The 15,597-nt window shown below is 39.2% G+C and overlaps 1 protein-coding gene across 6 annotated transcripts in view; it reads left to right on the top strand.

The window, feature by feature from the left end:
• The first annotated feature begins 13,523 nt into the window (after window positions 1–13,523).
• Window positions 13,524–15,597, top strand: part of SPO11-2 (sporulation 11-2) — a 28,126-nt gene continuing 26,052 nt past the window's right edge. For 2 of the 6 annotated variants that reach the window (XM_087700874.1, XM_087700879.1), the window contains exons 1-5: window positions 13,524–13,838; window positions 14,081–14,164; window positions 14,258–14,387; window positions 14,698–14,835; window positions 14,931–15,025. In XM_087700874.1, coding sequence (XP_087557000.1) covers window positions 13,761–13,838; window positions 14,081–14,164; window positions 14,258–14,387; window positions 14,698–14,835; window positions 14,931–15,025 — 525 coding nt within the window. In that variant the 5' untranslated portion in view covers window positions 13,524–13,760. The other 4 variants (XM_087700877.1, XM_087700878.1, XM_087700876.1 and 1 more) reach the window with 3 other exon arrangements.

Consider the following 15,597-nt stretch of genomic DNA (forward strand, 5'->3'; position numbering starts at 1 on the left):
AGGCAGAGTTCTTTATCAGATCAGAACTTCACAACATTCACAGGTATGCTCTCTCTCTCTCTCTCTCTCTCTCTCTCTCTCTCTCTCTCTCTCTTTTTGATTGCCCTGGTAATGTTTTCACAGGTGATTCTATTGACCTTGACTGACCAGTTTGCAGCATTAACTTTAGGTGTGGTTTCTTCTCCAAAAAGGAAGAAGATATCATGCATTTGTTTTGGAAATGTACCCATTTTAGAATGACATTAGAAGAAGTTTGAGAAAGTCATTTTTACATTAAGGTTTCAGAATTTATTACTTGTAAGTAGGCAATTTTGGGGGGGAGAGAGAGCTCATAATAGAGAAAGCATTGTACTTGTAGGCTATGATAAGAGCATTAGTTATAAGGAGGGTATGATATATAAAAAATAAAACAAGGCACAAGGAATCTGTAGATTGTGTAAGTCGGATGTTGAAAATGCCTTTGACCCTTGTCTTTTTAGAAGTGATATCCATTTAGTCTATAAGATAGCACTTAGGGCTTTTGAGAAAATACGAACTACCTTGAAGGCTGAAGACATCTTTACACACAATGTTTTGTAACACGCAAGAAGTAGAACTTAAGATTTGAACTTACATACCTTCAGCACTCAACCCATACTCAAACCACTAGGCTATAACCCCATTGGCTCTCTTGTCCTTGAGAACCACTAGGTTACAACCCCATTTACAATCTTAAGTGTAAAAGGGTATGGGCTTGAATGGGGTACACACTAGTTATCCATATGTAAAAGGGTATACTTTAAGTGCATGTGGCTCTCGGGTTAAGAGTATCTATATGAAGTCTTGAGTGATCGTCACTCGAGTCAAGAGCCATCCTAGTATTTTAGTGGACTAGAGTTGAGCACTTTAGAGATGTTCACTTGAGCACATGACTTGAGTGTGTTGTGGCTCCTCTTGTCTATGGTAGTACTCACACCCTACAAGAAAAATGTGCTCTCTTCTTGCCTTTTGCTTGATTGGTCTCTGTGTGCTCATAGTGATCAACACTAATTTCTTTTGGATTCTATGCCATTGCACCTAATGGGTGTAATTAAACTTTAAGTTAAATTACTCGAGCAGCAAATCTGATGGTGATTGTGCAAAGGTTGTGGTTATACGGACTTGAGTATTCCTTTATTAACCCACTTTGACTCTCTTCTCTACTTAACGGATGCACTCAATTTCAACTATGACAAGTAGTGGTTGTATGGCCTTAATTATTCTTTATTGGAAGCAGTGACTGTTATTGGGTTAAAACATGATTCACTAGGTACTTGGGCTAAATTACTTGGCCTTAATTACATTGCGATGAATCCTTTCTTAGTTCCGCTATATATGTTTGGCATCTATTACAGGTTGACAATGGCTAAAACTTCTTGTCTATACATACATCCCATCATTTTGTTTGAATCAATGTATGTGTATAACATTTCCTTTTCTTTATTGTTCTTTAACCATATTGTTTGATATATATTCATCGTTGCAATGAATCCCTTTTTAGTTCCGCTATATATGTTTGGCATCTATTACAGGTTGACAATGGCTAAAACTTCTTGTCTATACATACATCCCATCATTTTGTTTGAATCAATGTATATGTATAACATTTCCTTTTCTTTATTGTTCTTTAACCATATTGTTTGATATATGTTCATCATTGCAATGAATCCTTTCTTAGTTCTGCTATATATGTTTGCCATCTATTACAGGTTGACAATGGCTAAAACTTCTTGTCTATACATACATCCCATCATTTTGTTTGAATCAATGTATATGTATAACATTTCCTTTTCTTTATTGTTCTTTAACCATATTGTTTTCTAATTGTAAGATAAATTGCAATGTAATTGGAGTTATCCTATAGTTGTCACCTCACAATCAATTATTGAAATGTAAATTAAAAAAATGGAGTGCATTATGTAAAGAACAATAAACTTGTTTGTCCATTCACATAGTGTAAATGATGAATCAATTTTCATGCGTAAGGTGGACGATTGGAATGGATTCTCAAGAGAGCACTCCCATGGAGGAGTATCACCAGTTCGTGTCTCAAATGAGCCAAGATGCAATATCCAATAATGACTTCATGTACTTTTCGAGCCAAAGTGTGGGTGTTCCAAACCACATGCCAAGCCACACTACCATTGGCAATATCCCTGTAAATCTGTTTCCAAATCGCCCTCCTTTGATCAATCCCCGTCCTCCTCAATTCGTACCTTTCCAACGACCAAGACAATTAGGTATAGAGAGACCCACAACAGTACACAATAATGTAATTCTTCGTCCAGTTGCACATAGTCCTCAACATGGTCTCTCAGCACCACGACAACAAGAACCACAAGCAATAAGTTCTTGTGATGCCAACCAAGACTCATGTGAAGAGGTTGACTTGGTTCAGGCTCAAGAACCAATGGTTCCATCTTCCGAGAATGCCACCAAACAACGTCCACGACGAACATCATCGGAGTCTGATGCTCCTAAACCTCCTAAACCAAAGAGGGCGCGGAAAGGAAAGAATCAGAATGACGGTCTTGAGACACAAGATCATACAATAGCCACAAAAAAACCATTTGCGCAATGGAAGGATGCATCGACAGTGCAACTCATTCACATCCGAGGATCCATGAGTGTGGAGTTCTCAAAGCCACCGAAGCAAGGAGTGGATATATGGTCCAAGGTTGCCACCCAGCTAGCATCGCTATTTCCAGAGTTTGACAAAGATGGTGAGGCATGCAAAAAACGTTGGGGACGCGTTTATGAGTCATACAGAAAGGATAAGGCCCACAATGCCATATCAGGCAATGATCGCAGAATCATTTGTCAGTGGTATGATATTGTGGGTGAATATATGTGGAATCGTGCCAATGTTGTTAGCGATGCACATGCCTCGTCTATTGGTGGGTTGTCTTCGTCAGAAGACAACAATACATCAGTCTCCAATGATCAGGGTGACCACACCCAAGAAGACATTGGCTCCAATGAGCCTTCAAAGATCGTGCATGATCAAACAACCAACCAAGGAGCACGCAATAAAAAGGGTAGAAAGATAGAGGAGTCTCTCAGTGACATGGCTAGCACCGCCCGATCAATGTTAGCCAACCAAAAATCAAACCTAGAGGAAAAAAAAACATTTGAAGAGCGCAAGCTCTTTATCATGGATACACTTGCCTCCTCGGTATCTGGTCTATTAGATGTAATCAAAAGTCTTAAAAAGGAATGATGAATTCAACTGTAGATGAATTTGGAACTTTTTAAAAAACAAGTTTTTTTATTCTACCTTTACATCTCTCTTCAAGTGTCTCATAAGGTTTCGTCTAATCTTTTGACAGGTGAATGGACGACGAAAGTCTTTTGATAATGTGTGTCATCGGTATTGTAGTCGCTGTCATAGCAATGTTTCAACTTTTGTTGAGTGATTTGGATGACGGGGACGATGACAGCATGCTATTGCATACTTTGATGGAGTGCATGGCTCGAGGTTACGTTGCACGTCGAGCCAGGATAGGTCAGCGAAGGCACGATCGACGGTCATGTTGGGCCAATCCAAGACCACAAACTTTTATGGAGCAGGGGCTTATGGGGAGTTATACAAACCGAATGTTTAAAAGCAGGTTACGAGTTAGCAAGAGTACATTTGAATATCTCGTCGCGAAATTAGCATTGCTCGAGCCATGTATCAAGAGATAACATTGCTCGAGCCATGTATCAAGAGAGGGAGAGCGCAAATGTGAGAACAATATTTGGTGATTCTGACTCTGCGGAGGAGATGGACGACGAAGACAATGGTGAGTAAACACAATCACATCCAACTAAGTAATTTTCAGCCCATACTGTTAAGCACAATCACATCCAAGTAAGTAATTTTCAGCCATCCTTGCATGATTTTTTTAAGTTTTTAGTCATCCTTGCATCTGCAACGCATGTGGAAAGGTGGAAAGAGGGGTGGTGTGCTAAAAAAATTTCCCTCTTTCCACCTTTCCACAGAGAGCTCGGTAGAGCCATGCCTCAACAACATGGCGAAGGGGCTCAACTCCCCTGCTCTCTTGGAAGTGAGTGAGCTTCCAAAAGCATGAATAGTAGTCACTATAGAAACAAATATATTGGCGCAGAAAGCAACGACGTAATAAGGTCATAATCTTGGAGTTCTTTGGTAGGAAAAACTTCAGATTCATGCTTTTAGTTTTATTGGTGACTTTTTTTAAAGGTTTATTAGTATGTTTAAAGTGTTTAATCAAGTATTCTAAAAATAATTATTATGAGAATGATGATCAACATCCGTAGCGTCCCTTCATTCACATGCGATTCAGGAAGTGTCCGGTGGTAGGTGGTGGCCGGTGTGTAAACTATTGTGGACGGAAGATGGACGGACACTTATTGATAATGAAAAGTGTCCATTGTCCATGTGTAAGCAGGTGGCGGACAAGTGACCGCCCAAGTCAACTTTTCCTGTGCCCACAAACTGGGCACAAATTGGGCGGGCAATGGCGGTGTGTAACCACCCTCAGATTGTTAGCAGTGCACTGCAACGGACCGTCACGTATTTGCAAATCACCATGCACGTGGGCGCATGCGCACGCGCGTGCGCATTTGTGGACTCCTTCAACCTTACTTCCAAGCCATGAAGTTGTAATACAAAAATATTCAACTATTTTCTAGCCTCAAAGTAATGATAACAAAACGCTATGCATCTAGTTTCCTCTTGATACTTTCCATTGGGGCTAGCACTACCAACTTAAGTTTGGTGCTTCACGCCAAACTTTGTAACACTATTGTTACTATTGGTTAACACATTTCTCATGGTGCTTCGTGTGCTAATGTTGTCTCGGTGCTTTGTACTAAAGCTCAAAGGATCTCTCTCTCTTGGCACCCCCAACCATTAGCCCAAAAATTTCATGCATTTCTAGTTTTATAATTCCAACTTCAAAGAAACTCTATGCATTCTCAATAAAATGGTAATAAATACCTTTGTAAATGATGAAAATTTGTGCTCTTTCTATTGTAGATTGAATAAATTTTACATATAATGTTGTCTCCAAAGTTCTCAAAATCTGCATGATGTTTCAGTTCATCCACTGGAAATCATAGTACATGATGCGTTCATAAGGATTGCAAAACATGCTCAGAGGTAGTGCAAATACACATACAAAGTATGGTTGGTAAGAGTATCAAAGATGGAAAGAAGAAACTCGTTAAAGAGTGTAAAAGAAGGAAATAAGGGTGTTTAGGTAGAGGCCAAGCCATGCATGATGCCTCCTGTAATGTCTTGTCCTTGAGAAAGCCATGCATGATGCCTCTTGTAATGCCTTGTCCTCTAGCAAGCCATTGAAAGGTGCAAAGGAAGGAAAGAAGGGTGGTCAATCTAACCCATGCATGATACCTCTTGCAATGTCTTGTTCTCAAAGCAATCAGATGTGTAAAATAGGGTCTGACATGAAGCACTACATCAATCAACTTGCTCCAACATTGAAAATACACTTGAGTAAATTATGCATCTTACAACACATTGTAATGAAAACAAAGATTGAGTTAAACCCTTAGAAAGATTAATAATGTCCTTTAGTTGACTGTATGTTAGAAACTCCTCTCAACCAAATCCTATAGGCCACATAACACATACGTAGTCTTCTCCTTTTGTTCTACACAAAGTCTTTAACTACCTTGATTCTCTTAAATAATCATACATAAGTCATCATTCATGCACACGTATTATAAACTCAACCATGCATATAACTCGATGCATCACAACCTACTTTTGTTTAAATGATTGAAAAACAATATATTGGACTCTTAATTTAAATATATGAAACATACTCGCATAGATTATAGGTTTTAAGGGGGAGATGCAACCATGTGACACATTACTAGCTTTGGGGCAATGTGCATGCAAGCTTGCATGACATTTATGCTTTGAGAAAGCAACATGTGTACCATCCTACAATTTGAGTCATGTTGTTGATAAGTATTAATGACTTGGAGTCAAAGGTTGGAGAAATGATGAGACCATGGTTTGAAAAGAGAAACACTTAGCATGTGGCAACTTTTACAATTCCTGTATGTTTGGATAACTCCATATTAGATAGTGTTCCCTAACATACAATATCAAGTCATGAGTCATTGATCTACAATAATGCATGACTTGTAAATTACAATATAAAAAAAGTAGTACTATGATATTTTTGCTACTATATTTGAAGCAAACCAATTAAATATCCTCTTGGTACTCATAGTATAATTTGAAAAATTAGAAGTTACATAATCTAATGGATCCTCAATTGCCACTCAATACCCCTCATGTAACATCTCATCATGCTCTACCTTCCATATCCAAGCATCAACTGTTGTAACCTCATGTGGAATGTTCTATTGCATCCTTGCCCTTAAATTGAACAACCATGCTGGCATCAAGAAGGTTTCTGAGAATAATGTTTGATGAGAGGGTTTGAGAGAATGATGTCCAACAACAATCATCAGATGATCATAATGCCACCCTTCGGCTAGATGAGCAAGAAGGACACTTCCCTTGTTGTCACTACTCTTTCCAACAGAAGTGAAGCCTACATTGAGACTGGGGTTACATGAAGAAGCCTTGGATGATTACAAACAAGCATTGGCCATCGATCCTTGCCATGTCAAGAGCCGGTATCGAAGAGCACGACCTCTCTATAACCTATCATGCTTCCACGAAGTGTCTAGTTGTTTACATGCTTGGCAAAGGAGCTCCTCCCAAGCTTCAAGAGTATGTAGGTCAAGTGTGGCGGTGAGCATGACTCAAAGGCTACCTCAAGGTTCAAGGGTTCTTATACCAAATATGCCGCATCCATTTCATGCTTTCGGTGCTCTATCCAATGGCCTTGATAGTGAGAGTGTCAATGTAGTTCCCAAGTTACCTTGTGAGGCATTCCATGAGCTTGAGAGGTCTTTATTCGATTATCAATACCAGTTCCCTTTGTAGTTCCACAAACGCCTTCCTCTCCAACCATACATTCCTTGCCATTCCAGCCTCCCATTGTTCCTTGACAAGCCTATCTTTGCCAAATATGGAAATTGCTTTTGAGTGTATCTCTCCTAGTCCTCCCTATTTTGTTAGGCCATCCCACCCTTTGTTGTTTCATCCTACGTCCACTCAATTTCCTTCAATAAAATTCCAATGTCAAGAGCCTAATTCAAGTTTAAATTCCCCTAGCAACATTCCTCCTATTATCCCTCCACCCTCTTCAAGACTCCTTCATCAAACTCTGAATTTTTGATTTCTAATGGTACAACCCCTATTGAGAGCAATAGGAGATATAGAGCGGATAACAATGAGTTTGCCTTGGCTGATACCAACAACAAGGATGCAAATGTTGATCAACCTCAAAATACTCCGAGGTTTGTCTAGGACTTTCCTTCCACATGTTGTTTGGTGCAAGAAAAACATGCACACAATGCTACATGAATGCAGGGGGTTTGCAAATGAAAGTCGAGACTCAGACAAAGTAGTGGGAGGATGTGGCACGGAGGTGTGAGGAGAGGGGACTTGTGGTATCTTGGGAGAAAGCTTGGTTGAAGTGGACTCAATCCTGGCCTCCTCATCAAGATATGTGTGATTGGGATCATCACATTCCAAGAGGGAAGAATAGCTACTAGATGATGACATCATAGGAGAGGAAGAAGGAGAACTTTTGCTACTTGAACATTGAGCACCTATATGATTACATGGAACATATATTTAGGTGCGAGCGAGCTATGGACCCCACAACAAATGTTATAAATTCATACAGCCCCCCAATTTCATTTTAACATTCTTATTTTTTGTATTCACATGCTTTTGTATTAATGAAAATTAAAAGTCAATCCACCTAACAAAATGTTCTTGCATAAATAAAGCGCCTTCTGTAGATCCAGTATGGAACATTGATCCCAATGCCAATGGAGGTACCTTAAACACATAGATTGCAAGCATGCCCAAGCGCATGAGAAAAATGGTATAGGAGGTAGATGTTGGCTTGAAAGTGGTGACATCAGACATTCTATGATGAGGAATGAAGCTTTTAGGGGGCGAGGATCAAACGAAATGCCATGAGAAGGGGCTAAAGACATCTAGAGACATAGCTTTGAAGGCAACTAGTGTGTTACATTCCATTGTGGAGGTCACTAGATCTATTGATAGACTAGTAGAAGATCGATTTTAGGAATTCACAGTATATCCATTGGTCTTGCCTCTACCATGTTTTGGGCAATCTTATGTACTTTATCTTCTATTATAATGGATACACATTATTGAATCCATGAATTCCTTCCACTGAATACAACTTTTTAATTTCCAACCTCTATAATGTTGTTTTGTATAAGTGGAAATTATTAAAGTGAATGTAAATTGTGTCTTAAGGTTTTATCTAGTGGACTAGTTGTGAACATGTGGATAATGCATTAACTTACAAGCGTAAGTTTTTTTCCTATATGGCAAGACATGGCAACTACTTCAAAGTGTGTGGAAGCAACTACTGAGGAGATAGCATTGTAGAACACTTTGGTGCAGGCAAAGTTCAACCTTCATAGAATGGTGAATGAAGCAAATGGGGACGTCCATGTCTCGGCATCATTGTATGTTTGGCAAGTGATATGTATAATGGAACATTTAATAAAATGTGAGAATGATCTTGATTACACAAATGTGGAGATGTTGACTTTGTGCTTGCTAGTGGTTGTAGGCTACATGGACGCCTTCGACATAATCCCTAGTATCAAAGAATACGAGATTCGAGTGGTAGCTAATATGATGGTGATGCATCAACGCATAAGCAGAGCACCAAGCAACAATAAGTAGTTGCTAGTGTGTATGGTTGCATACAATAAAATCAAGCATATTGTAATTTATTTGAATTATGAAAATCAAGAAACCTAAATAAAGACATTGACCGCACAGTGGTTGGCCTTAATTTACGTTACAAACTTGTCATGTCTTGCTTGTAACTTGGTTCCCTTTTGCATCTATGTAGGAAGCAAGTAGCGATCTAGAAAATGATGACATTTGTTCCAGTCCATAGTTATAATTTCTACAATAACACTTTTCACATGGCGAATGTCAAAGGAAACACACTATTTGCATAGTATTGGAGTCAATAAATTTGCTCAAATTGGTTTCAATGGATGCAACCATAAATTGATGTGTAGAACAATGTTTGTAATGTTTATGTGAGGTTGATAAGTGTGTGTGGTGCACATAGAATAATTGCATCCTTCAAAATCAAAGCATGGTTGCATTGCATGCTAAGCTATGTTGGCCTTTGATTCTAAGGAATTTAAGTGAGGGGTGTCCTTAAAGATTTAGGCAAATGCTAGTGTCTTGTTTCTCTCGCATCAAACATATTGAAAAATTTGCAATGCTGAAGTTTTTTGCAACATCTTATACAACACAAAATGTACTTTGTTCTCAAATGCATCAGTCTAAGTTCTACATAGGCTTCCAAGTCTATTGCATTTTGCTTAAAGAGGTCCATGCACTCAATATCTTTGTGTAGACATCTTGTATTTGCAATGGTGACTCTACTTTGGTAGATAATATTGATTTTAAAACATGAAAGGTCCCTTCAAACACTTGCATCTTTGCTAAAAGAAATTTTGTAAATTTTAAGATTTTTGGGGCCCAACATGGCAATGGATGCACGAGGCCTAAGCCATGCATGCATTAATAGTACCATGACATGGTGGTCATGAGCAACAATCATATACAAGAATGTTGTACTTATCAAAGAAGGTGTAAGCACCTCATGCCAACAATAAACTCCATCACATGGTCTTCTCTCAAAGCTAGGGGTTTACTTCCATTGAAGCTCGTGCAAAGCACATGGGGAATGCACATACAAGTCTATTGAACATACATAAACTCCCTTGAAGCCTAAACTCAACCCAAAGGGGGCATCTTTCCAGGGAACAACCTATCTAGTCTAAAAGCTGGTGGGTTTTTAACAAAGAACTCCCATCCAATATTTGTTATTTCAAGCTAAGGAACAATGCAGTCAAAGAAATGGTAGGAGGGATGACAAAAACAATTGTTCAAAAAGGTAAGGACTTGTGTGCAAACAAAGCTATATAGATATTCCATGAATGCGTAGAAATGAAATGGCATGAATGTAGTTATATTTCTCTCGAAAACACATGGTGTAGAGTCATTACTTGCTATGGTGTTGGTATAAATGCATGAATCATGGACGTATCTAAAAGAATTGATATTTCAAATACAAGAATGGTTCGATGTTTATGTAATCTTTGTTACATACTTCCACGTTGATGTGCTGCCATGAAACCCCAACATGAATCATTGTATGGTGGTTCCATAATCTATTTTGCTGGTATATTGGTTGCATGAAACGGTTGTTTGTTCATATCTCACGATAATCTTACTACACCTTGCAATGATGGTGGTCATGGTCATTATGAATTAATAGCTACTCCATCAAAGTCCTTGATGATTCAGCCCTTCATGAGGCTAAAGCAACTTTAAAAACATGGTCCCACATGGTTGGTCTAGAACATGAAAAGAGAAAGGGTCTTTGGAACATTGCAATATCTATTGTGAAATACGATACGTCTAATATTGTCAATCCACTTATACGAAAAAGACTACTCACTCGAGGTGGACACTAAGTTGTTTGCGAAGCAAAAATCATTGTTCAGAAGATGCATGATGAAATTCGTATAGACAATCTCAGTAGTTGCATTGACATAAAACAAATAGCTTTTGTAATGCAAAATGCTTTCAAACAAGGCACATGATCATGCGGAATAAGGTTGATATATTTGTAAAAAGTAATGTATTTGTGTACAATCAATAGCATTGAGAAATTTCAAACATGTAGATGTTGAATACTTTTAGGAACAATGGTTCTCATGTACAGTAATAATACATCGTCTTAACGTGGACACAATAATGTAGATATTTCATTAAGTTATAGTAGAAAAACACATGTGCACAATAGAAGGTTCCGCTATTGCAGTGCTAATAATAAAGCGTGATGCAATTTCTTGTACTAAGAACATAATTATTTGTAAACCTCTAGATTCTAGCAAATGAAATACAATGTCCAAAACAATAAGCCACGAGATTTGATGAGAAACAAATGGTGCAAAAGAACTACATTGTGCAAGGAAGGCAATATTTGAACATAACAGACTTGATTGATTTGGATAATGAAAGGGGTTCCACCTTGTAATGATGAAGAATGGAGTAGAATGCTAAGATTCCTAAACATCATTGCCCTCTCTCATAAGGTTTGTGTACTCCATGAGATTATTTTGTACAAGCTCCCCCTCCTAACGTTGAGATGCAATGAACACCTCATCGTCCCAATTGATGTAGTAAAGATGAGGGTTGTCAACAAGCGGATCATTCAAATCAAAGTGGTAAATGACCTCCGCCACCACCTCCTCCTCATGGTCTATAAGAATGTTGTGCAAAACACAACATGCATTTATAATCTTTGGCAATGAATGAAGACCAAGATTTGAATAATCCTGGTTGATGACTACATGTAGTTGTAGCTACACTTTTCGTCACTAGTGAGCTCATCTATTTGAAAAAGTGTGATCAACCATGGCAAAAGAGGGTATCCTCCATCACCAACAATAAACTCTTTGATGTGGAGTTCCGCAAACTTAAAGGGAGCACCTATCAATCTTTTTTGCCCGTGATAGAGTTTGAAGAATATGAAGTTGCTTAACACTCTATTGTCATGAGCCAAACTTGGCCATCCAATATTGATGTGAAGGGAATGCATGTTAGCATCCACAATTCCTTGCATTATCATATTGTAGTAGCCATAGTGATTGGACTAGTCTACTCCACTTTCTGGTGCAGACAAATCAAGCTTTAAATGCATAGGATCGATTGCCCCACAACACTTAGGAAAGCCATGTAGTGCTTTGAATCCTTCTTTCACTTCACTCAACTTGGACTCAAATTGAGGCCACTGCAACAAAGTGTCGGCCATTTCTTCCCAAGGATGATGCGAAGTCATAGACTATTTTAGAGAATGTGGATTGACTGCATCCAAAATGCTTTGATACATCAATGCATCTCATGCTAGATGCAAGACGAAGAATTATAGCAATTAGTACTTTTTTTTTGACATAGAATATCTTGCCAGGAACCTTTGAGAAGTGCAAAAGGAATACATCCTCGTCATATGTTGTTCTAGACCAAAGAACACCTCAAACAAGGCAATGGGGAAGCGAAAACCCTTCCTAAATCTTGCATCATCTATGTGGGCATATGAGACATAGCAATTACACCAAATTATTGATGATGTTGGTTTCATATACCAAGACACTAGAAGCTCTTGGAACTGTCGTTGCTTTGTGGCACTTGAAGCACACCAAATTGGCAATAGTTGTTGGAGAATAAAAGCTTCCTCATCATCACTCTTCTCTTCTTTGAGATGGTTGACACTATGCAGGCAAAATTCCATTGCCCTCCCCAAAACTATTAGCAACAACGTTTGGAGCAAGGCAATCAAAGTGAAGCTTGTGTTGCACACCCCGGATGACAACTGCGTTTTAAGAGGCATTGAATCTAGGATTTCTTTGTCAAAGGAGTTTCTAGACATTGTAGAAAAGGTGTCAAAGTCTTCCATTTGAATAAGTAGACAGCACATGTGAGTTTGTCTCCCAAATACAGAAAGGTTTATGTATTTTTCAGAATTCAGTTTGGTCTATGCATTTACCTTTGCATATGTAAACATAGGTAAGGAGATAGAGGGAGAACTTTAGTGAGACTCAAAATGTAATTAGCAAGGTTCAATCTGCTAAGGTGAAGGTGAGAATTGGCACAGAGAGAGAGAGAGAGAGAGAGAGAGAGAGAGAGAGAGAGAGAGAGAGAGAGAGAGAGAGAGAGAGAGAGAGAGAGAGAGAGAGAGAGAGAGAGAGAGAGAGAGAGAGAGAGAGAGAGAGAGAGAGAGAGCATAGGTCGATGCACCAATTCATGAGAGCGTAGGAAGCAGAGGCATGATGGAATTCGACTAGATGCTATATATATATATATATATATATATATATATATATATATATATATATATAGAGAGAGAGAGAGAGAGAGAGAGAGAGAGAGAGAGAGAGAGAGAGAGAGAGAGAGAGAGAGAGAGAGAGAGAGAGAGAGAGAGAGAGTACACAACTAAGTTTGAGGGTATTGTTGGTCATTGGTACCCTCGATCATTGACCATGCTAGTTAATGCTAGTGCATGGCCATTGTTAACTATGTAATGAAAAAGGCCCTGGTTAAGTTCTTCACGTGTGTGTGACATGGCTCTTAATTTGTTTCCACTCATAATATCCATTGGCCCGAAATAAAAAAGTATGAAATATTTGACTCAAAAAGCACTCGTATCATTATTTTCAAGTAGCTTAAATAAATATATCAAAATATGTGGAGCCCATCGTTTATGTTGTATCAACAAAGGGAAGCAACCTTTCCTTCGGGCATAGAAATGCGAGCTTCGCAATTGGCAAGGAGGCTAGTAGTCTTTATTTATACCAACTAGCAGCATCTCAGTTGGTTGGGCGTGTGCGTTTGTGACAGGTTTGAGGATCGAATTTCACAATTAGAGTGCTCGAGGTTGTGCTTACCTTCGGGTGTAAGGCACGGTAATCCCGTCGAAGAAATTTCCGCCAAAAGGCGAAAAAAAACGCATTACAAAACTCGTAGTGTCTAATATGTAATCACGTTAACATTTCCATGTTGAAGAAGTACAAATTCGAAGGTGAAATCCATGGCTGCTCTCCGCCAAGGCACCCCGTTTCATGCAGTGGAGCTCGCCTGCACCGCCGACATCGTCCCTGCACACGAGGTCATCTCTCTCTCTCTCTCTCTCCAGCTAGTAGTTTGTTTCTCCATGCACGAGTTAGAATGGATACGATCACACACACACACACACACACACACACACACTCTCTCTCTCTCTCTCTCTCTCTGTTCCTCGTACGCCAGTTTTGTTGCGAAGCAGCAAGTTTATAAGGTTACGTACAGGCGTTTCGGCCTTTTATCAAATTTATGACGACAAGCTTTGCCGTTGCTCTTTTGATAAATCAGGTCCGAGTGAGGATCCAATCCCTAGTCCTCGGCTTCCTCAGGCATTTGGTCTCTGCAGAGCCGTCCGTAATGGACTTATTCTTGGTATGTTGGCCTCCATAACGGAGAGGAACCTCAAGGCTTCTCCAGTACCATCATGATCATGATTGCCTGCTAAGCAAGAGGATGAGTGTGCAGCTTAGCAGAACGCCTGAGAATTGTCACTGCCGACCAGCATTTTTTGAAGGGGATGAAACTTTATTCCTTTCCCATTCTGTCTCCAGTCGGCCATTCATGAAGAAGCAGCACGCCAAAGCCTTTGTTAGAGGTATTTTGTTTTCCACATTCGAGAAAGACATTATTTTCTACAGGAGGTGACATTTTCAAGGAGCCTTTCTTTCGGTAAAACAAACCTTGAGTCTTCAATCAAAGCAATGAAACTCTCTGTGCACCTGGAAGTTACATGTAGTTTTCACTAACGCTACCGGTAGGTCTTTCGGATGCATGGTAAATGCATTTAGAGCTTTCATGCTATCAAGTATTATTGGATTTGTAGATAGACGTGGTACAGCCTGCTCAAAACAAATTCCACCTGTAGAATCTGTTATTTTGCACTAAAGTGGTGTTTTGTGGAGCAGTTTGGATGGTTGTAAGATTATGCTATCAATTGCTTGAAGAGGGAAAGCAAGCAACACAAAGAGAGTTTTTTTACCGGCTCTTATCTGAAGCTTCATGCTACTTCCAAAGTCAAAGCCAAGTCAACAACACGATACAGGGTAGTGCTGGTTTTTATTTTCACATTCCTCTTTTCATTGGTCAAATGGCCAACTTTTTGTAGCTACCTTGCTCTTACAATTGATTCTTTATGTAGATGTAGTGGCACTGCTTAAATGCAGTCGCAACAGCCTTGGTGTGTTGGCATCAAGTAAAGGATCTGTAGTGGGACGCCTCCTTATCCAGGTCAGGGTAATGTGTTCTAATTTATGCTTCATGGCTAGCTGTAGTTGTAAAGAGAAATCTATAGTAACCTCTGTTATAAATAAGATGTTGGCACAATATGCATGGGTATTACTAGCTTGTAAAAACCTCCATGGGATCACTGAATAGAGAGATACTTACACTTTGAGTTTAGGGATGAAGATGTATTGATGAGTGTATGTGCATGTATGATAGCAGGTCCTTTATTGTACTTGATACTACTGCAGAGAGCAGTTAATCAAGCAGTTGAGCATAAAACATCAACTGAATCTAGAACCAGCAAGAGCACTAGAGCAGCTGTATTTTCTTAACAACCTGCAAATTTTCCAGAAATTCACATCACAGGAGTCATGTCTCTTGGACCAGCAGCTGCATTATCTCTAGAGTGAGGCTCTGCATTTTTCTGTAGTTTTGTTCTCTTAGAATTTAGTCTGGCTTCAAATAGTTGAACCTCCTAGAACAGGGTGTTCGCAGTATTTGTCATCTCCTGTCTTTGGTGACTCAGAGAGGGACATTAGGGAAAGTGCTCACCATTGTGCCTTTTCTTGGGTGGTTAAGGC

This window comes from Lygodium microphyllum, chromosome 19 (assembly GCF_053477565.2).
Source record: "Lygodium microphyllum isolate KBCC chromosome 19, Lygodium_microphyllum_v1.1.10, whole genome shotgun sequence".
NCBI classification, from domain to species: Eukaryota; Viridiplantae; Streptophyta; class Polypodiopsida; order Schizaeales; family Lygodiaceae; genus Lygodium; species Lygodium microphyllum.